Here is a 23,714-nt window from a genome sequence, read left to right as displayed (position 1 = left end):
TCGATTCCCATAGCCTCGAGTGTCTCCACATACATGATGTTGAGGATGATGCCTCCATCCATCAGGATTTTGGAGAGCTCAAAGGGAAATGGGGTTCACCTTTTTCTCTAATTGATTTTGGTGCTTGATGACCATCACAACCTTATGGACTAACTAGTTTGTCTAGTCTTTGATTCACATGTGGATAAGCTTATTTAATATAGTTCTAAGTCAGAAATAACTCAAAACCAACCTAAAAGGGGTAAAACTTGGAATAAATGAACTTTGCCTAGATCCACACCTTGGATAAGTTTTATACACCCCTAGGAACCTATTTGATACATCTAACGAGGTTGGATAACTTAGATTCAGAAAGTCACACTTTTGGAGCTAGTTTGAGCAAAATCAAGATTTTCAGTTAGAGAGAATAAAAAGTCTAAGATCCATGATTTTGACTAGTTGGAGTGGCATAACATATATTTGTCTAAGTCATAGGAACATCCTCAAGGCCAGTTAAAAAGATTTTAAGAAGATTTGATCAAAGAAGAAGAAACTGCTCCCAAAATCTGAAGTCTGGCGCACCAGACCGGTTCGGTGAGCACCGGACCGAGTTTGTAGAGAGGGTCGAGACTTGGCAAAAATCTAACCAGAGTGTCGGACCGGTCCGGTGTGCATCAGTTCAGTTATGTAGAGAGGATGTTTCTGGGCGTTTTTGGAGGCAGAACACTGAACTGGTTCGACGGTGCATCGGACCGCCTGACATGTCTCAACAGATACTTCACTCAAACAGATATGCTGATGTGGAAAGGGTATGATGTACCAGACCTTCATTGTTTATGGTCCAGTGCCTCTGGCAGTTTAGAACAGTCACGTGCCAGGACAGAGGACAGATGGTCTGATGTGCGCTGAACCGGTATTGTGCACGGTTCGATGCACACATAGTCATACCACTTTTCAGCTTGTATTCCAACAACCCTTTAGGTGATTAGGGGCTATAAATACCACCAACCAGCACATTGATGGTACAATAACTACTTCAAGTTATTACACATCAAGTACAATATCTCCAAAGCTTCCAAAGCCAATTCCGCGCCGCATTTGATCGATTTGAGTTTGAGAGACTTAGCGGCTTGTGCATTCGAGAGTTACGAGTTCTTTTGATCTTGATTCAAGTTTTCATTCTCACTACCTCCCCGTTCTCTTTGATTGTAAAGTGAGGCAAGAGACTCTGATTCTTTGTGTGGAGGTCCTTATGGGACTTAGTGTCCCTAAGATAGTGAAGAAAACTCATCTGATCTCCGTGACCGTGTGAGAGAGGGAAAAAGTTGAAAGAGACACGTCCTTTATGGAAACCTTATCTGGGACGTACGTTCTTTAGAGCAAAACCTTGGAAAACATATCGTCGTGTCTTTTGTGTTGATCATTACTTTGCCATTTAATTCTTCCTCTCAAATTATAACAACTTCCTCGCAGCTCACAATTAGAACTATATTTCTAGTCTACACAACTAAACAAGCCCTCAGTCTCAGACACCACACTATCTAGAGTGCTAGACCGGCCTCTTACATTTAAACATTTTTCTTATTTTTCAATAAATAGAGGTGAACTTGGTTTTGACATGTAGGAAAAATGACATCGACACTGCATCCACTCATCAGAACTATAAAATCCTCTAAACTGGTAGGCGTATCAAGTAATATATATTTTGTGCCCTTCATAATTAACAAGTGATCGGTGCAACAGAGGTCGATCGTTCGGTGGCTGATATATCTTGCTAGCATTTCTCGTCGGCGACCATCGCGGGCTGCGGCTGCTCCGCCTGGCTGCTGGTCGGTGCCGTGGCCCACATGGCGCAGACAAGGTAGGCGACGAGGTTGACAACGCTGAGCACGGCCAGCAGCCAGTAGAAGTAGTCGAGGCGGCTGTGGTTGATTGTGTCGCCGAGCCACCGGGTGCAGCTCTTGACGAGCGAGACGAGCGCGCTGCTGAGGAAGAAGCCGAGCGAGAGCGTGGTGAGGAAGAGGCCCGTGCTCATGGTCTTCATGCTCTTGGGCGACCTCGTGATGAAGAAGTCCAGCTGCCCCGTGTAGATGAACGCCTCGCCTGCGCCCACCAGCAGGAACTGCGGCGTCAGCATGAACACGCTGATGGGCAGCGACCCATGCCCTGCTACGCCACTTGTGGCGGCGACGGCGAGGCGCTTCTTCTCGGATATGGCCGCGGCGGCCATGCCGACGATGGAGAGGACCAGGCCGATGCCGATCTTCTCCAGGTTCGTGAGCCCCTGCCGGCCGGTCATGAGGCTCCGGCAGAGCGGGACGAAGACGCGGTCGTAGAAGGCGAGGGTGAGCATGATAGCGCCGACGAAGAAGACGGTGAGCGAGGCGGCTGGGATCTCGAAGCCGCCCATGCGGCGGTCCATGGTGGTGGCCTGCTCCACGGAGAAGGTGATCATCTGCGCGTAGATGGTCCAGAACAGGATGGTCGTCGCCCACACCGGCATCAGGCGGGCCACCATCTTAACCTCCTCGACGCGGGACACGGAGCACAGCTTCCACGGGTTCGGCGTCGGCCGCCCGTCGTGCCCCACCTCGTTGTCGTCGTCCCCTGCCATCACCGCCGCCCTGTCGAGGCACGGGAACTGGGCGGTGTGGGGGATGCGCGCGTGCTCGGGGCGGTCCTCGTAGAGCGCGGAGACGGCGAGCGGGTGCTTGGCGATGTTCCGCTTCCGGGCGGCAGCGACGAGGACCTGGAGGATGTGCACGATGGGGCTCCCGGAGCTGCGCCTGTAGCGGTACCGCCTGGTGCCAGACAGGAAGACGGCGATGGCGGCGAGCATGGCGGCGGCGCAGATGCCGTAGGCCCAGCTCCGGCCGACGTGGTCCTGGACGTAGACGAGGACGGTGACGGCGAGGAGCGTGCCGACGCTGATGAAGAAGAAGAAGCGGTTGAAGAAGAGGCCCATGGCGGCGCGCTCGCGCGCGTCGCGCTCGTCGAACTGGTCGGTGCCGAAGCCCGAGACGCTGGACTTGAGTCCGCCGGTGCCCAGCGCGATGAGGTAGAGGCACACGTACAGCACGCCCATCTGGAACCCCGTGGCCTGCTCGCACGGCCCAGCCGCGCCGGGTCCGCACGGCGGCGGCCGCAGCTGCCGCACCTCCGTGGACACTGCCAGGAGCCCCGTGCCCTGCCATGTGTGCGTACGACACGTGCATGGATCAGCTACCATGAGCTGACGTCACGGCATGCATGCCAGAGCAATCGTTCGAGTTGGATCGGAGTACAGTACTCACGATGGCTTGGATGAGGGCGAAGATGGCGATGGTGAGGTACCGTCCGAGGAAGGAGTCGGCGAGGAACCCACCGAGGAGGCAGAGGAGGAAGGAGGTGCCCATGAAGTCGGTGACCACGTTGGCAGCTGCGGCGCTGGGCAGGTGCATGGTATCCGTGAGGTACGTGACCAGGTTGACGGCGATGCCCATGGTGGCGAGGCGCTCGCACAGCTCGATCCCCAGGGCGAGCGCCGCCGCCACCCAGCCGCCCGTGCTCGACTTGTCCGCCCGACAGCCCCTGTAGTCGACGGCGTCCTGCACCAGGTTGCCGCCGCCGTCGCTGGCTCCCCATGCCGCCCTCTCCTGCACCTTCTTCCCGTCCTAGTTAACCAAAGGCACGCAAGCACACAAAAGCAACGTGCTGTATCAGCCAGCAATCAGCAGATAATTCAGCATTGCATGCATATATATGCAGGTACTGTCTATATATATATATATATATGTCCTGACTGTCACTACCAAATAATGTATATATCGTCACTTTACTGAGCTGCAAAACTATATATGAATGAATGAATGAATGACTGAACTAGAGAATGCTAGCTAAGCTAATTAGTAGAAAATTAATTAGCCTGACGTACGAACCATTGGTTTGAACTGATTATTCGTGCGAGCGAGGAGCAGAAGAGAACACAACACAACACAAGCAGGCTTTGGTATGGCTCTGCACTGCAGCTAGCTGGAGCAGTCGAATGCTGATGAGCTTGCTGAATGACCTGCAGATTGGCTCGTCCTTTTATAGGCACGGAGACCACGAGACGCGCATACGACCGTCGACCGACCGATCACAGCTGATCATGCAGATCGGCCGGCCGGCGAAAGGGACCTGCACCAGGTGACTGTAACTGTGGGGCAACCTCCAGTACAATAATTAATGTTATGCATTGGTAAACCAACTTACAAGAAGATGAGCAGCACTGATATGCTAACTATCTAGCTGCTCCTGCATGCTGAGACGTGGAAACTAAGAAAAGTGAGTACTCCTTCCTAGATCATGGAGCGGAGGCCCGGCGGCAAGGGAATGTTCTGGGAGCTTCAAACAGCATCTCATGCCGACTAGAGCTAGTGGCCACACCACACAGTGATCCAGATTGCTAGCAAATCGTCAGTGGAGCCGAACGGGAGATAAGCTTTACAGATAAAAGCGATATATTCCCACATTAATGAAGGAGCAGAAGCAAAGAAAGGTACATTAGAGTTATCTAATATAATATGAGACTAGAGCCCCTGCACGTTGTTCTTTTGGTAATATAAATTCAATTCTCAAAAAGGAGGGGAAGATAAAATCAACACATTACACTACATGGAGGGGAAGAAAATGTATCAAACATCACACACACTGCGCAGGCCTATATGACTCGATCGCAAGGTCTCAGCAATGTGCTTCGCTCCTGCAGCACACTATAGGTGCGAGCCTCCTCCTACTTGATTTTGGCTAGCAGTGAGGGAACTGACATTTGTTGTTTCAAAAAAAAAACGCACATTATGAACCTTTCAGAATTTACATGTGACTAATTAACAACAAAAGAGAACGAAAGGCGTTTAGCTTAAAGCATTGTTGACTATGTTGAATAAGATATTAACAGATATCAATATCATATTTCTGAGATTTGAGCGTGATATTAACAAAAAAAGACGGATCCAGTGCTAGTCGCTCCCACATGGCCGGAGTGGGTTTGAGCACGGTGTTTGAGCATTAGTAGATGTTGAGTATTTGGACTCTAATACGTTGGAAAAATATCAGTACCATTTGCTCTGCTAACCGTGTATAGTGTTGCCATTTGCTGCACCATGATAGGTGCAAATCTGAATAGAGTACGTATCGGCCATGAACAAACAAGTGAACAGCACTTCCCAGCTGCATCTTTCCTGTAGGATTAGAATCCTCCAAAGGCTGCTTGTTTTAGCTGAGCTGGATTCACCAGTTCACGACACATGTGACGCTCCTGGACCAATGCTTTGATCCATCGTCTTCCTCTGCCTGCCTACCACTCTTCGACATCTTTTTGCTGTAGACTACAGAAAAAAAAAGCAGCCTCCCTTTGCTTCCCTTCCTCATGTTGGATTGGATCAAATGCACCGACCACTTTTTGCACAGGCCTGTTTTCCTCCAAACACCTGCAAGGACCTGACCTGACCGTCAATTATTTCTTGTTCTTTTTTACTGTGTAAACCTGCTGCGAAAATGTACAGTATATGAATGGGCAGGCTGTTCCGATCCTCACGTTGAAAAGAATCGATAGACCTATGTTCTTTGTCCAAATTCACACAAAAAGTAGGGGTATCTACCTCATACCCTGCTGCTGGTCGATGCTGACAACTTGTCAATTGCAAGCCTCTCAACTCAATCTAGACTCTAAAATCCTATACATGTATAGTATCAAAAATTGCCTCCATTTATAGAGATTCCAAATGTTAGGCATGTACAGTTGACAAAATTCTACTTTGATTGTGGTTCACCAAATAAGCATCTGTCATAACATGTTGCCACGTCAGATTTTTATGAGAATCATATAAGAGTTTATGATGAATGATGTCCATGTGGCGCCCACATAGACCACAAACTCGTGACATTTTCACATAGATTAGTGATGATGCTGGAATGTCATAGAAAGTATGACAGACGAAATACAACAGAACACCATAAGAAGTGATTAAGTACGGAAGATAGGTGACGAACATATTTTTGTTATAGAGATGTTATAAAATCCCTCTTGTGACGTAAATTTTACACTTTATGATGAAAATGTATTGTCATAAAAGGTCATACCCAAGAGTTATGTAGATAAAATACAAAGATTGATGAAAAAACACTTTGTCCCTAATTGAGATGGTTAAGATGGAGGTAGCAGTTCAGTTGTTATTTTTTTTTATTTCTGGTTTCCTACTTCAGTAAAGTTTAAAAGGAATCTCAATATTTATTGTCTAAAAAGACAAAAGAGAGAGTGGGTTAAGGATCCAAGAGACCTCTCTTCTATTTCAGGACTAAGGAAGTAGTACCAAACAAATTTGTAACAAGTATTTTGGAGAGATGACCAATCTGAATAAATAGCAACATTTTGTTCGATGGCCAAGATTTTAAAAGACTGAATCAAGTATATGAGAATGTGGCTGTGGTAGTATCAAGAGATAAGAATGTGAGTAGTACATATGTGCACAAAGTGGAAGCAGGCACCACTTATATTAGTATAATTTTCTGGCGATCATGAGGACACTGGGTGGTAGTTACACATGGATGATCTGCAGGTGCAGAGAGACCCACGAATAGCTCCATCGATAAGTATGTGCTTGCCTTCCAATTTCTAAAAGGGTTATGGTCGGCTATTGCATTTCGACCTAACCTAACTAAGTAGGGAACGGGCCGGAGACATAAGAACATTTGAGAGGAATACTGTAAAACTGCTGATACGTCTTGTTCTCATCATTGCAAATGTTGTTCTCTGGATATACAGCTTACATTGTTGATGCATGCACATTATACTCGTATTAGCGTTTGTCTTGATATGAACAGGGCAATGCAATTTGCCGTTGTTTGTCTTGATATATAGGAAGTCATCCAATGTTATGCGCGTAACTAGTTTCTTGCCTAATTAAGGGTGTGTTTGGTTGGATGTACATGGAGAGATTGAAGTAGATGGCCACAGTTTCAATAGTATTTGGATGAGAGTCACGTAGGGACGAGGTAAACACCGGAGTAGTTTTTTGGTGGCGACGTGATCCTAAAAATTCGAGAGGACGGTGTCGCCCCCGCTTCATCCCACTTTGACCTCAAACCAAACACATCATAAGTGGCTAGACCATGTCTTAGACTGCAGAGAGGATGCTAAAGAAAGGGTGCATATATAATTGTATACACAGAATTTAGCCAAATTATGGGTTGATAAGCTTACTTTGAGTATAGTGCTAGCTGCCTAGCTCGCATATATAACCAAATAGGGATGAACTGCATTTGGGGGCCCTTGATAAGGGGTTAAGCAGGCAACTAAATTAACATACCCATATGAACATTGCCCCATAATGTAATTGACTATATTGACTAAAAAACAAATAGTGGTTAGACTACTTTTTTTACTAAGTATTGCTATGCAACTTAATTTTTAAATCTATCCACTGGCCTATCAAGTAAGCTAGGAACGTAAAGCACACAACCGAAGTACACAATATAAATTGAAGTTTAAGTGTGATAGAGATACAAGCTCCTATCCCTTGTGAATGATATTTTTTGTCTGAGGTGACGAGAAACGTGTAAGCTTCTTCCAAGTCCTCGTTTGAGCCCCCTCGCAAGGATACCATAGGATGACGAAGCTCCTAGTTGGGTAACTTCATGGATAATCTGGGTCTTCTTCACATGCAAGTGGTGCTATGTTGTGGTATCTTTTGGATGCTCTCCACCATCTTCACTATCCAGTTTCTAGTCAAAACATTGTGAGCCTCTCCCTCTAGTACACGGTGGTGGCTATACCACAAACACAGTTGGTGTGATCTTACAAGACTACAAGGCTATCTGGTACAACTATTTCAATAGTGCACACAAGCACCAAGGGGTAAGGGGTGTTCTAACATCACTCAAACACTAGGCCTAAACCTAAATAAACACTATAAGAAATGGTATAAATAATCTAAGCACTTCACAAAGCACCCATGCTAATCACTAAGTGATTCTTTGAGCACTTGGGTATCTAGAGATAATAGTGATGAACCTTGACTCTAATGAAGTGCTTCACTTCACTTCGAGTTGTTAAACTCTAATGAAGTGTCGGGCTCTGAGTTGAGTGGACTTATGCACCAGTGAATTAAAGACTAGGCAAACCAGTTAGTATATAAGGTTGTGATGGTCATCAAGAACCAAAATCAATTACGCCCCGTTTGGATCATTAGAATTGAATTCCATTCTAATAATAGTAATTTAGGCATATATTAATTAAGCTAATTTGGTTTTATGCAAAATATATTTGTATACTATTATTAGCAAGATGTTGAAGATATTTATGTGCTATATTTTTACTATATAGAAGTGAGAAGAAGAGTGCCATGTAAGTTACAGAGTAGAAACAAATTCTACTAATGCATAAAATCATTTCCCACCCTCCACCCCATGAATTTGAGATAGGCTTATATCTGAACTTTGGAAAGTGGTGGAATGCCAAATTCCAAACTAAATAAGTTACTTTATTGAGTGAATTCCAATTCCTCTAAATTGAAGGGATCCAAACGTCCCGTTAGAGAAATTGGTTGAGGTCATTCCCCTTCACAAACCCCCTATTAAAGGATCTTACCATCTAAGGTGGTATTGTATGTCCCTAGAATCTTCTCTTTCCAATGGTGTGACCTCCCTTTATAATTGTCTCTTCCTATCAAACTTATTGAAAATACTCAGAAAAAAAAAATATTAGTAGCACAAGGGAGTATATGATAAATGATGATTTCCTAGTAATACAAAAGATAGACAAATCATCATTCAAAAGTGACATAAATTAAATTTCTTTTAGTTAGTGCATCAACTTAAAAGAGAAATAACACACTATTTGATAAAATGTAAAGTACTCAAAAAATACTATAACACACTTTTAAAACTAAACAATAATGCATGTTAATATGAAATTAAAGTTAAATGTTATATTAATTAATGGACTCAAACAATTATTTTAACGCATAATTGAGTAAACATGTGATCAATTATATTTTTTCAAGGTATAAACAAATAATTAATCATTCGGTTATGCAAACAATGAAACAAATAATTTCACCTAACAACTAATTATGTATACTACTGATCACTAATGTCGGTGGCTAATAAAAACGACCATCGAAAATAAATCATAAAAAATCAAACAATAACCTCTAACGGTGCTCCTCACATGTTTGTCGCATCAGACGGGCAAGCGCGTCAAGTGGCGGTGGCGCCGAGACGAGGCGGCGACTGGGGTCCATGCGACTAGTGGCGCCAGGGCTGGGTAAGACGGTGACGGTGGGGCCAGAATCGGGGGCAGGGTGACGATGGTAGCGTGGTCGGGACGGCACGGCGACGACGTAGACTAGTCGGCGGCGGCGGCACTGTCAAAACGGTGGAGGTGGCGCGAGCTAGTGCGCTAGATCGGGCTGGGAGAATTAGGGAAGAGAGAGAAAGGGTTTGGCCATATACATAAAAGGTTACTTTTCGGTGGCCATACCAGTCCGCCGAAATTAAGTCTTATTTTTTGTGGCTCATCCTGCACCGCTGAAATTAATAGGTAAATTTCGTCGACTTATTACACCGCTGAAAATAAAGGATTACTTTTGGCGGTCAAGCCCTGGCCGCTGAAATTGAATGGAAGTGTTGTTGTGTCTTTGATTTTGTCCTCATAAAATTTCACTTTTTACCTAGTTATGCTGGCTTCCAACCAAAACACTCGACCAAGTCAGAACTAGTATCTCGAAAATCAAACTATGAGTATCCAAAAGATTAAAACTAAACTGGGGAAGTCAACTTCCAATACATGTGGACTGAAACTGGCATGGTCCACATTTCTAAAACCCAACTCGGAATGTCAACTTTCTATCCATAGACATGATATTATGGACCTGTCATGCGCACCTTTAGAAAGAGAGAAGAAAATTGCATATCTGGAAGCCAGAAACGCATGTTATCTATATAGAAGAGAGAAGTTAGACATTGATAGGGATACATCTAGAACAGGGAGGTCACGTAGTAACCTAGAATGGAGTAAAGCAAGTAAGGGCTGTTTGGATACCAAGAGTTAATTGTCAATTGGCTAGCTAAAAAATATCCTAAATTAATCTTAGCTCATCCAAATAGAGGAAAACTTATATAGGACTAATATGTAGACTAATTTTTCAGCCAAAAGCCTTAAATTAATTGTTAGAGAACTCAACTAAATTTGAGCTATTTCTTTGTCCCAACTAGTAACAAGCTCTAGCTGATCCAAATAGGTTCTAAAGCCAGTTTCAGTCAACTTAGGTCAACATCAAAAGCAATTGGAAGCAACATTGACCTTCCCTTTTAACGTCCTCAGATCCGTCAAATGAGTAGCAATCTCAATCCCACTTGTTCCACTTGCAAGTAGTCAACGAGTTCTAATATGTCATTATCCCGAGAAGCAATAGTGTTCACCTTACAAATAGTAACATAAAGCTCGGGCTAACGATGTGATCTCGAAGAGGGCCGGGGAGAGGAGAGATCGATGGTGGCGACGGTGACACGAGGGGAGGGGGTTGCCGATAGTGGCGGCAGCGACAGGGAGGCTAGGGGGCGGCGGGGTTGTAGGAGAGAGAGGGATGGGGGATGATTCAAATAATATTATTTATTAGATTTGAGTAGGTAAGAGAGAAGGGATTATTCAACGAATCGTTGGTTTTGATTGTGTGTTAAGTATGGGTGCAATTTGTTTGGTGGATTTAGTGGAGGTTATGAGTGTGGGGATGATTTGGTTGGATAGATTTTGCAAAGTTTAAACTGATGGATTATATAGTGGTACAGAAAAAGAGTGTGTGAGTGTCTGATGAGAAGAAGGTGCACTATTGTTTTCTTTCTCAAAAAAATGGCCTCCATATTTCAAGCTAGCTATAGCTAGGGTATATTCCTCCATTTTCCTTGACAGAACAGCAACTATGGACAATAATATATATATATATATACTGTTTTTATATATTACACCTGGGTGCCTTCAATATAGAGAATGCACCCAGGCCGAACCTACGCGCCAGGTCCGAGCCAACCGTCCCACTCAGGTCGTCTTCGTCCGTCTTCGTCCCTCTCGCACGTCTTCGTCGCTCCCGCCCGCTCCCGACAGAACTTTTTCACTTTCCCGCCCACGCCCCTCTTTCTCCACGAACGACTCAACCTCTTCACATAAGTTGCAATCACATCAGACCAGCAGTTGCAATTACACCAGACAGTAGTTGCAATCATTGTTTTGTTTAACAGATTTTTGGACATAGTTATATAGAAGTTGGAATCACACCAGACCAGCAGTTGCAATTACACTAGAAAGCAGTTGCAATCACACCAGACAACAGTTGCAATCATTGTTTGTTTAACAGATTTTTGGACATAGTTATATAGAAGTTGCAATTACACCAGACCAGCAGTTGCAATTACACCAGACAACAGTTGCAATCATTGTTTGTTTAACAAATTTTTGAACATAGTTATAAAGAAGTTGCAATCACACCAGACCAACAGTTGCAATTACACCAGACAGCAGTTGCAATCATTGTTTGTTTAACAAATTTTTGGACATAGTTATATAGAAGTTGCAATCACACCAGACCAGCAGTTGCAATTACACCAGACCAGCAGTTGCAATCATATTTTTTAACAAAATTTCCAGAGTTATTCAGTACTTGCAATCACATCAGAGCAACTCAGCAGTTGCATCCACACCACACCAGCAGTTGCAATTACAACACACCAGCAGTTGCAATCATTGTGTTTACATTTTTAACAGATATTTGGGTAGAATTATACAGCAGTTGCAATCACACCTAATACGAGGGACATGGAGGCGCGCGGCGGCGCGGGGACAGGGAGGCACGCGACGGCGCGGGGACAGGGAGGCGCTCGGCGGCGGTGGGGAAGAGGGTGGCGCTCGGCGGCGGTGGGGGAGAGGGTGGCACTCGGCGGCGGTGGGGGAGAGGGTGGCGCGGGGACAGGGAGGCGCGCGGCGGCGGGGGCAGGAAGGCGCGCATACAGGAGGCCGAGGCGTGCTCGAGGTGTTATTGCAGGTGGGTGCATTCAATATAGAGAATGCACCCAGGTGCATTTTAGTGCCGCCGTGTATATATATATATATATATATATATATATATATATATATATATATATATATATATATATATATATATATATATATATATATATATATATATATATATATATATATATATATATATATATATATATATATATATATATATATATATATATATATATATATATATATAGATGTAGTATTTAGAGCCCTGGGCTCTATTTAACTACAGGAAGCCCTGACCAGGTGTGCAGACCGCACGAACCCTTTTTGGTTTATTGTACCTACCTGTGCTTACGCTAAATTATAATACGAGTTATGCTGATGTGTGTATCAGTTTATGCAAATATAGTCTGCGCATATTACGTGAATCGGGCCCACGATCCTGCCCACGCCGTCACTATAAAAACACCCCCACGCCGCCAGGGATTAGGTTTTAGCGGCGGCGGCGGTTCCCTCGGGCGTGCGAGCAGGCGCCCGTGAGCAGGAGAGCCCCGGCCATCGCGGCGCTCTCCAGCCGGCGGATTGGCGGTCGTGGAGGGGGCGCGAGGAGGAGCCTCAGCGTCTGCGGCGGTACAGCTTCAGGAGGCACCGGTCGGGGCGCGGCGGAGTGGGCGGCGGTGGTGCTGTTCATGGTCCTGGCGGTCGTGGTGCTGCTGGGCGCCGTGGCCGTCCTTGTGGTGGTGGTGCTGCTGCAGCCCCGCGTGCCGTACGTGGCGGTGCGGGCAGGCTGGCGGTGCTCCGCGCCTACCCGTTCCGCGTGCCCGCCAGGGGCGTCCTCTCGCTGGCGTACGTGGCGCGCGCGCAGGGCGCCCCGCTGGGCGACGCCGGCAGCGCCGCCATGGAGGCCGCGCTCCGCGACGGCGTGGTGCCGTTCCGGGTGGATGGGGAGGCCCAGACGCGATGGAAGGTCGCGGGGATGAAAGGGAAATGTGCCCTTGGGCCATTTCTAAGTATTTTGGTGATTGAGTGCAAACACAAGTGCTTAAATGTGAAAATGTGCCCATGGTTGAACAAAGTGCAAATCACAAGTAAAGGTATGTTTCTAAGCCTTAGTACATTGGTTTTGTGTACTAATATCTTGTCTAAGTGTTAGAAACAGAAAGAAGAAGAGAAGAGAAGACTTGGCTGTGTACAGCCAAGGGGCTGTTTCGGTCTGGGGCACCGGACTGTCCGGTGGTGCACCGGACAGTGTCCGGTGCGCCAGGCTGTCTCGGCCGAAGAGGCCGCTCTCGGGTTTTTCTCCGGCGACTTCGGCTAAAATTCACCGGACTGTCCGGTGTGCACCGGACTGTCCGGTGAGCCAACGGTCGGCCGGGCCAACGGTCGGCCGCGCGATCGGCGCGCGACACGTGGCCGAGCCAACGGTCGGAAGGAAGCACCGGACTGTCCGGTGCGCCAGATCTGCAACGGTCGGCAACGGTCGGCTGCACCTGTTAAGGAAAGAAATCGGGCACCGGACAGTGTCCGGTGTGCACCGGACTGTCCGGTGCGCCCGACGACAGAAGGCAAGAATGGCCTTCCAGATTTGTTCTCAACGGCTCCTAGCTGCCTTGGGGCTATAAAAGGGACCCCTAGGCGCATGGAGGAGAACACCAAGCAACTCTTGAGCATTCTTGATCATCCACACTCAGTCTTTGCGCATCCGTTTGTGATTCTAAGTGATTCGAGCTCTGTTCTTGTGAGAAACTGTGAGATAGTCTTTAAGCTCGATTCTTGGCCGTGTGTGTGCGCATTTCGCTGTGGATTTGTGTGTGTTGCTTCCCTCCCTTATTCCGTGCTTCTTTGTGAATCTTAAGTGTAAGGGCGAGAGACTCCAATTTGTGGAGATTCCTCGCAAGTGGGATAAAGATAAGCAAGGCAAAATACTGTGGTATTCAAGTGGGTCTTTGGACCGCTTGAGAGGGGTTGATTGCAACCCTCGTCCGTTGGGACGCCACAACGTGGAGTAGGCAAGTTTTGTACTTGGCCGAACCACGGGATAAATCACCGTGTCTCCTCTGTGTTGAATTCTCTGTGATTATCGTATTGTGCAAGATTTCCTCTTTAGCCACTTGGCAACTATTGTGCTAACCCTTAACAAGTTTTTGTGGCTATAAGTTAAGTTTTTACAGGATCACCTATTCACCCCCCCCTCTAGGTGCTCTCAATTGGTATCGGAGCCGTTCTCTTCACAAAGGGACTTACCGCCCGAAGAGATGGATCCTAAGGGGAAGGGAATCGTGATCAACGACAAAGAGAAGGAATCTTTCGTCAACGAGCCGAAAGACGACAAGCCTACCGACTCCGGCTCGGGGCATAGACGGAAGGAAGGGAAGAAGAAGAAGACAAGGCGCATCAAGGAGATCATCTACTACGACGATAGTGATGAGTCTACTTCTTCCCAAAAGGATGATGACAACGACTACAAAAAGACGGTCAATTCGAACTTTTCATTTGATTATTCTCGTATTCAACATAGTTCGAATTCGCATTTGCTTTCCATTCCTCTTGGCAAACCTCCACACTTCGATGGGGAGGACTACGGATTTTGGAGTCACAAAATGCGTAGTCACTTATTCTCTCTCCATCCAAGCATATGGGAGATTGTGGAGAATGGAATGAAATTTGATAGCTCGGATAGCCCTATGCTTATAAATGAACAAATTCATAGAAATGCACAAGCTACTACTGTTCTCTTAGCGTCTTTGTGCAGGGAAGAGTACAATAAGGTGAGCGGCTTGGACAATGCCAAGCAGATATGGGATACCCTCAAGATCTCTCACGAGGGGAACGACATCACCATGCTCACCAAGATGGAGTTGGTGGAGGGCGAGCTTGGACGATTCGCCATGATAAGGGGAGAGGAGCCAACTCAAACTTACAACCGGCTCAAGACCCTTATCAACAAAATAAGGAGCTACGGAAGCACGCGTTGGACGGATCACGACGTCGTCCGCCTAATGCTCAGGTCCTTTACCGTTCTTGATCCTCATCTCGTGAACAATATTCGTGCGAATCCCAGGTACACGATGATGACGCCCGAGGAAGTACTTGGAAAATTCGTGAGCGGGAGGATGATGATCAAGGAGGCAAGATACGTCGACGACGCGTTGAACGGACCACTCCACGAGCCTCAACCCATTGCTCTAAAGGCAACAAGGAGCAAGGAGTCGCTACCTAGCAAGGTGGCACAAGTTGAGGCGGCCGGACTCAACGATGAAGAGATGGCTCTTATCATTAAACGCTTCAAGACGGTACTAAAAGGTCACAAGGGGCAGCCAAGCAAGACCAAGACAAAGGGGAAGCGCTCATGCTTCAAGTGCGGTAAGATTGGTCATTTTATCGCTAACTGCCCCGATAATGATAGTGACCAGGAACAGGGAAACAAGAGGGAAAAGAAGAAGAATTACAAGAAGGCAAAGGGCGAGGCGCATCTAGGCAAGGAGTGGGACTCGGACTGCTCCTCGTCCGACTCCGACAACGAAGGACTCGCTGCTACCGCCTTCAACAAGTCATCCCTCTTCCCAAACGAGCATCACACTTGCCTTATGGCAAGGGAAAAGAAGGTAATCACTCGTAACGCTAGTACTAATGATTCTTCTAGTGATGAGTCGAGTGATGATGATGACATAGACTATTCTAGTTTGTTCAAGGGATTGGATAGAAATAAAATTGATAAAATCAATGAATTGATTGATGCATTGAATGAGAAGGATAAACTCTTAGAGAAACAAGAGGATTTATTGTATGAAGAGCATGATAAATTTGTAGAAGCTCAACAATCTCATGCTCTAGAAGTTAAAAGAAATGAAATGCTTTCTTGTGAACTATCTTCTTGCCATGAGACAATTTCTAAATTAAAGAGCATTAATGATGACTTAAATGCTAAACTAGTAGAAGCAAATAGATCCAACTCTTGTGTTGAACATGTTGAAATTTGCACTAGGTGTAAGGATGTTGATATTAATGCGTGCAGTGAACACTTAGTCTCCATTTCAAAATTGAATGATGAATTAGCTAGTCTTAATACCCAACTTAAGACTAGCAAGAGTGAATTTGAAAAACTAAAATTTGCAAGGGATGCCTACACTATTGGTAGACACCCCTCAATTAAGGATGGGCTTGGCTTCAAGAGGGAAGCCAAGAACTTAACAAGCCATAAGACTCCCATCTCCACCAAGGAGAAAGGGAAGGCTCCTATGGCTAATAGTGTTAAGAAGAATCATGCTTTCATGTACTATGATAGGAGATATTCTAGAAATACTTTTAGAGGTCATGATTCACATGCTTATGACTCTTATGCTATGACTGCTTCTAGTTCTCATGTTATGCATGGTAGAAATGTGCTTAGAAGAAATGTTGTTCATCAAAAGCCTAGGAGAAATGTTGTTAGGAAAGTAGTGAATGAACCTTCTACAATTTATTGTGCTTTGAATGCTTCCTTTGCAATTTATAGAAAGGATAAGAAAATTGTTGCTAGGAAGCTAGGGGCAAAATGCAAGGGAGACAAAACTTGCATTTGGGTCCCTAAGGATATTTGCACTAACCTTGTAGGACCCAACATGAGTTGGGTACCTAAGACCCAAGCCTAAATTTACCTTGCAGGTTTATGCATCCGGGGGTTCAAGCTGGATTATTGATAGCGGATGCACAAACCATATGACGGGGGAGAAGAAGATGTTCACCTCCTACGTCAAGAATAAGGATTCCCAAGATTCAATCATATTCGGTGATGGGAATCAAGGCAAGGTAAAAGGGTTAGGTAAAATTGCAATTTCTAATGAGCACTCTATCTCTAATGTGTTTTTAGTAGAGTCACTAGGATATAATTTACTATCTGTTAGTCAATTGTGCAATATGGGATATAACTGTCTGTTTACAAATGTAGATGTGTCTGTCTTTAGAAGAAGTGATGGTTCACTAGCTTTTAAGGGTGTATTAGACGGCAAACTGTATTTAGTTGATTTTGCAAAAGAAGAGGCCGGTCTAGATGCATGCTTAATGGCTAAGACTTGCATGGGCTGGCTGTGGCATCGCCGCTTAGCACATGTGGGGATGAAGAACCTCCACAAGCTTCTAAAGGGAGAACATGTGATAGGTCTAACCAATGTTCATTTCGAAAAAGATAGACCCTGTGCAGCTTGTCAAGCAGGGAAACAGGTGGGAGGAGCGCATCACAGCAAGAATGTGATGACCACTTCAAGACCCCTGGAGCTGCTGCATATGGACCTCTTCGGACCCGTCGCCTATCTAAGCATAGGGGGAAGTAAGTATGGTCTAGTTATTGTTGATGACTTTTCCCGCTTCACTTGGGTGTTCTTTTTGCAGGATAAGTCTGAAACCCAAGGGACCCTCAAACGCTTCCTCAGGAGGGCTCAAAATGAGTTTGAGCTCAAAGTGAAAAAGATAAGGAGCGACAACGGGTCCGAGTTCAAGAACCTTCAAGTGGAGGAGTTCCTTGAAGAGGAAGGGATCAAGCACGAGTTCTCCGCTCCCTACACACCACAGCAAAATGGTGTGGTAGAGAGGAAGAACAGGACGCTCATCGACATGGCGAGGACGATGCTAGGAGAGTTCAAGACCCCCGAGTGCTTTTGGACGGAAGCCGTGAACACGGCTTGCCACGCCATCAACAGGGTCTACCTTCATCGCCTCCTCAAGAAGACTTCGTATGAGCTACTAACCGGTAACAAACCCAATGTATCTTACTTTCGTGTATTTGGGAGCAAGTGCTACATTCTAGTGAAGAAGGGTAGAAATTCTAAGTTTGCTCCCAAAGCTGTAGAAGGGTTTTTATTAGGTTATGACTCAAATACAAAGGCGTATAGAGTCTTCAACAAATCATCGGGTTTGGTTGAAGTCTCTAGCGACGTTGTATTTGATGAGACTAATGGCTCTCCAAGAGAGCAAGTTGTTGATTGTGATGATGTAGATGAAGAAGATGTTCCGACGGCTGCTATACGAACCATGGCGATTGGAGAAGTGCGGCCACAGGAACAAGGTGAACGAGATCAACCATCTTCCTCAACTATGGTGCTACCCCCAACTCAAGACGATGAACAGGTTCATCAACAGGAGGCAGATGATCAAGGGGGAGCACAAGATGATCAAGTAATGGAGGAAGAAGCGCAACCGGCACCTCCAACCCAAGTTCGAGCGATGATTCAAAGGGATCATCCCGTCGACCAAATTCTGGGTGACATTAGCAAGGGAGTAACTACTCGATCTCGATTAGTTAATTTTTGTGAGCATTACTCCTTTGTCTCTTCTATTGAGCCTTTCAAGGTAGAGGAGGCCTTGCTAGATCCGGACTGGGTGTTGGCCATGCAGGAGGAGCTCAACAACTTCAAGCGCAATGAAGTTTGGACACTGGTGCCTCGTCCGAAGCAAAATGTTGTGGGAACCAAGTGGGTGTTTCGCAACAAACAGGACGAGCACGGGGTGGTGACGAGGAACAAGGCTCGACTTGTGGCAAAAGGTTATGCCCAAGTCGCAGGTTTGGACTTTGAGGAGACTTTCGCTCCTGTGGCTAGGCTAGAGTCCATTCGTATCTTGCTAGCATATGCCGCTCACCATTCTTTCAGGTTGTACCAAATGGATGTGAAGAGCGCCTTCCTCAACGGGCCAATCAAGGAGGAGGTGTACGTGGAGCAACCCCCTGGCTTCGAGGATGAACGGTACCCCGACCACGTGTGTAAGCTCTCTAAGGCGCTCTATGGACTTAAGCAAGCCCCAAGAGCATGGTATGAATGCCTTAGAGACTTTTTAATTGCTAATGCTTTCAAGGTTGGGAAAGCCGATCCAACTCTCTTTACAAAGACATGTGATGGTGATTTATTTGTGTGCCAAATTTATGTCGATGACATAATATTTGGTTCTACTAACCAAAAGTCATGTGAAGAGTTTAGCAGGGTGATGACGCAGAAGTTCGAGATGTCGATGATGGGCGAGTTGAACTACTTCCTTGGGTTCCAAGTGAAGCAACTCAAGGACGGCACCTTCATCTCCCAAACGAAGTACACGCAAGATCTGCTAAAGCGGTTTGGGATGAAGGATGCCAAGCCCGCAAAGACTCCGATGGGGACCGACAGACACACCGACCTCAACAAAGGAGGTAAGTCCGTTGATCAAAAAGCATACCGGTCAATGATAGGTTCTTTGCTTTACTTATGTGCTAGTAGACCGGATATTATGCTTAGCGTATGCATGTGTGCTAGATTTCAATCCGATCCTAAGGAGTGTCACTTAGTGGCGGTGAAGCGGATTCTTAGATATTTGGTTGCTACGCCTTGCTTCGGGCTCTGGTATCCAAAAGGGTCTACCTTTGACTTAGTTGGATACTCAGACTCCGACTATGCCGGATGTAAGGTCGATAGGAAGAGTACATCGGGGACGTGCCAATTCTTAGGAAGGTCCCTGGTGTCATGGAACTCTAAGAAACAAACATCCGTTGCCCTATCCACCGCTGAGGCCGAGTATGTTGCCGCAGGACAGTGTTGCACGCAACTACTTTGGATGAGGCAAACCCTCCGGGACTTTGGCTACAATCTGAGCAAAGTCCCACTCCTATGTGATAATGAGAGTGCTATCCGCATGGCGGAGAATCCTGTTGAGCACAGCCGCACAAAGCACATAGACATCCGGCATCACTTTTTGAGAGACCACCAGCAAAAGGGAGATATCGAAGTGTTTCATGTTAGCACCGAGAACCAGCTAGCCGATATCTTCACTAAGCCTCTAGATGAGAAGACCTTTTGCAGGTTGCGTAGTGAGCTAAATGTCTTAGATTCGCCGAACCTGGATTGAATTGTAGCATACATGTATTTATGCTTTTGATCATGTTCCTTTTTGCATTTTGTTGCTTATTATGGTGCTCAAGTTGTACAAACACTCCCTGGACCTCACAAGTCCGTTGCAAAGTGTTGCACATATTTAGGGGGAGATGTGTTACAACTTGACCCTTTGAGACTAACCATGTGCTTGAGTTTGATGATTTAGTCTCAAAGGAGGATTGAAAGGGAAAAGGTGGACTTGGACCATGAAAGACTTCCACTGCACTCCGATGAGAGGGTAACTTATTCCAAGTTCATCTCATGCAATCTTATTGCCTTTGTATTCTTATTGAAGATTTTGGTGAGGCAATGGGGTTAAAGGGCCAAAGTTGATCCCGTTTTGGTGCTTGATGCCAAAGGGGGAGAAAATAAAGGCCAAAGTGAAAAGTGAAAAATGGATCAGCTACCACTTGAGAGATTTTGAAAATAGTAGAATAGAGCTTTTGGTTTATTCAAAACTCTTGCATTGTCTCTTTCGTCAAAAGTTGGCTTCTTGTGGGGAGAAGTTTTGACTATGGGAAATAGGGGGAGTTTTTGAAATCTTTGATCAATCTCTTTTGAAATGACTCTCTTTATGCTTCAACATGTGTGTTTGACTTAGAGATAGAGATTTGAGTTTGATTTGCAAAAACAAATCAAGTGGTGGCAAAGGATGATCCATATATGCCAAAATTGAATCAAAACCAATTTGAGTTTTTATTTGAAGTGATTTTGCACTTGTTCTAGTTGCTTTATGTTGTGTTGGCATAAATCACCAAAAAGGGGGAGATTGAAAGGGAAATGTGCCCTTGGGCCATTTCTAAGTATTTTGGTGATTGAGTGCAAACACAAGTGCTTAAATGTGAAAATGTGCCCATGGTTGAACAAAGTGCAAATCACAAGTAAAGGTATGTTTCTAAGCCTTAGTACATTGGTTTTGTGTACTAATATCTTGTCTAAGTGTTAGAAACAGAAAGAAGAAGAGAAGAGAAGACTTGGCTGTGTACAGCCAAGGGGCTGTTTCGGTCTGGGGCACCGGACTGTCCGGTGGTGCACCGGACAGTGTCCGGTGGTGCACCGGACAGTGTCCGGTGCGCCAGGCTGCCTCGGCCGAAGAGGCCGCTCTCGGGTTTTTCTCCGGCGACTTCGGCTAAAATTCACCGGACTGTCCGGTGTGCACCGGACTGTCCGGTGAGCCAACGGTCGGCCGGGCCAACGGTCGGCCGCGCGATCGGCGCGCGACACGTGGCCGAGCCAACGGTCGGAAGGAAGCACCGGACTGTCCGGTGCGCCAGATCTGCAACGGTCGGCAACGGTCGGCTGCGCCTGTTAAGGAAAGAAATCGGGCACCGGACAGTGTCCGGTGTGCACCGGACTGTCCGGTGCGCCCGACGACAGAAGGCAAGAATGGCCTTCCAGATTTGTTCTCAACGGCTCCTAGCTGCCTTGGGGCTATAAAAGGGACCCCTAGGCGCATGGAGGAGAACACCAAGCAACTCTTGAGCATTCTTGATCATCCACACTCAGTCTTTGCGCATCCGTTTGTGATTCTAAGTGATTCGAGCTCTGTTCTTGTGAGAAACTGTGAGATAGTCTTTAAGCTCGATTCTTGGCCGTGTGTGTGCGCATTTCGCTGTGGATTTGTGTGTGTTGCTTCCCTCCCTTATTCCGTGCTTCTTTGTGAATCTTAAGTGTAAGGGCGAGAGACTCCAATTTGTGGAGATTCCTCGCAAGTGGGATAAAGATAAGCAAGGCAAAATACTGTGGTATTCAAGTGGGTCTTTGGACCGCTTGAGAGGGGTTGATTGCAACCCTCGTCCGTTGGGACGCCACAACGTGGAGTAGGCAAGTTTTGTACTTGGCCGAACCACGGGATAAATCACCGTGTCTCCTCTGTGTTGAATTCTCTGTGATTATCGTATTGTGCAAGATTTCCTCTTTAGCCACTTGGCAACTATTGTGCTAACCCTTAACAAGTTTTTGTGGCTATAAGTTAAGTTTTTACAGGATCACCTATTCACCCCCCCCTCTAGGTGCTCTCAGGGGATCGTCGCCGTCGACCAGTGGACGCGCCTGGCGTGCCAGCTCCGCTTATTCTGGCCCAACGGCGCTGTGCTCCCCTTCAGATGCATCTCCAAGTCCAAGTTATTGTTCTTCTGACCGTCGTGCCCTCTGTATTGTCTAGTGGCTACTCTTCTGACCTTAGTTCCATGGCCGGGCGTGAGCGTGACGGATCAAGATTCAAGAACAGCAAATGGCTTCATCGTTTTCTTTCTTGTCTTGGGTTCGTTCAGTTATTAATTCACCCCCATGTCGCATGTATAGGTCGGCAAAAAAAGATTTTGTCTTGGGTTCTTTCTTATTGCATTTTACGCTTCCACTAAAAAGCAAGTGCCACATTCGTCGTTTTAAAACAGATCATTGATTTACGCTAAAATTCGTATCCATTTACGCTGTTTCGGATCACGTCTTACGCTTAAATCCACCTGACCTAGAACCCGAGCACGATCGGAGCGCGATTTTGACGTCGTAATTTAGGCCACATTCGTTGTTACGAAATAGATTGATGATGTACGATAAAATTTGTACCCATTTACGCTGTTTGGTTCACGTTTTACGCTGAAATTTGACCAAGCCAAAATCCGTGCACGATCGAACGTGATCAATCTACGCTGTTTTAGCTAATATAGGATTTACGCTAAATTTCGTATTCATTTACGATGTTTTAGCTCAAGTTTTACGCGGAATCTGTCCTAGCCAGAACCCGCGCACGATTGGGTGCACGCGATTTTTACGCCGTAATTTTTGGGCTTCGTTTGCTGTTACAAAACAGATATATGATTTATGCTAAATTTCGTACTCATTTACGATGTTTTAGCTCACGTTTTACGCTGGACTCCGCCCGAGCAGAACCCGCGAACTGCGGCTGTAAATTAAAATTTATTTCCTTCTACTAATGCTCCTCGAACCGTAACTGTCCCTTTATTTACGCGATTATGCAGCACGTCTTTCCTTATATCAAACTGTTCAAAATTTATATAATGCATGGTTTATGCTATCATGTTACACATCGTTATGCAGTCGTAAACGGTGTGCACATGGTAATATCCGTTTCCATGAGTCAAGGTACAAAAGATCCCTTCTATACATGATTTATGTGTGCGTATTTTTTTCCTCCTGTAACTGCGCCTTTATTTACGCGCACGAAGAGCACGTCTTTCCTTATCTTAAAACCGGTGGGAGATTTTAAATGTTTGCATGGTTTACGCTATCATGTATCACAGCGTTATGCAGTCGTAACCGGCAAGCACATGCAAATATTCGTTCCCGTGATTCGTGGCATAAAAGATTCCATTCATGCATGAGTTATGCACATTTGTACATATATTTATGCGTGCGTATATCGCATGTCGCGTCTCAGCCGGGATACGTGGTTATCCTATACATGGCTGACACAAGCTGGCGTCCAGTGGGCCGAACGCGACCCGATCGGCCTCCTGGCTAGGGCTTCGCCCACTAACGGAAGCCCAGGGCTTCCATTACCTCTTCCATATATATATATATATATATATATATATATATATATATATATATATATATATATATATATATATATATATATATATATATATATATATATATATATATATATATATATATATATATATATATCAAAGTCATCAATTATTGGCAGCTGGACCTAGCCGTGTTAACTTGTTCTAGGAGACTCGGAGTGGAGAGAAAAAGGTGTGTGCATGTGGATAGACGGCACCACCATGTATGTCCTGATCAGTTGTAAGAGCGAATCACTAAAAGCAGTGGTGGTAGAGACATATTGGATTGGAACGACGACCAAGCTA

General features: G+C 45.7%; 1 protein-coding gene across 1 annotated transcript; it reads right to left on the bottom strand.

Moving 5' to 3' along the window:
- Positions 1–1,541: 1,541 nt before the first annotated feature.
- LOC103651628 (protein NRT1/ PTR FAMILY 6.2) lies at positions 1,542–4,034 on the bottom strand. The gene is made up of 3 exons (XM_008677296.2): positions 3,897–4,034; positions 3,273–3,632; positions 1,542–3,166 (listed from the first exon to the last, which is right to left on the bottom strand). The coding sequence occupies exons 1-3, from the start codon at positions 3,897–3,899 to the stop codon at positions 1,754–1,756; spliced, it is 1,776 nt and encodes a 591-aa protein (XP_008675518.1). The 5' UTR covers positions 3,900–4,034; the 3' UTR covers positions 1,542–1,753.
- Between the last annotated feature and the right edge of the window lie 19,680 nt (positions 4,035–23,714).

Source organism: Zea mays, chromosome 3, assembly GCF_902167145.1.
Source record: "Zea mays cultivar B73 chromosome 3, Zm-B73-REFERENCE-NAM-5.0, whole genome shotgun sequence".
In the NCBI taxonomy this organism is placed as follows: domain Eukaryota; kingdom Viridiplantae; phylum Streptophyta; class Magnoliopsida; order Poales; family Poaceae; genus Zea; species Zea mays.
This window is presented reverse-complemented; position numbering and strand designations above follow the sequence as displayed.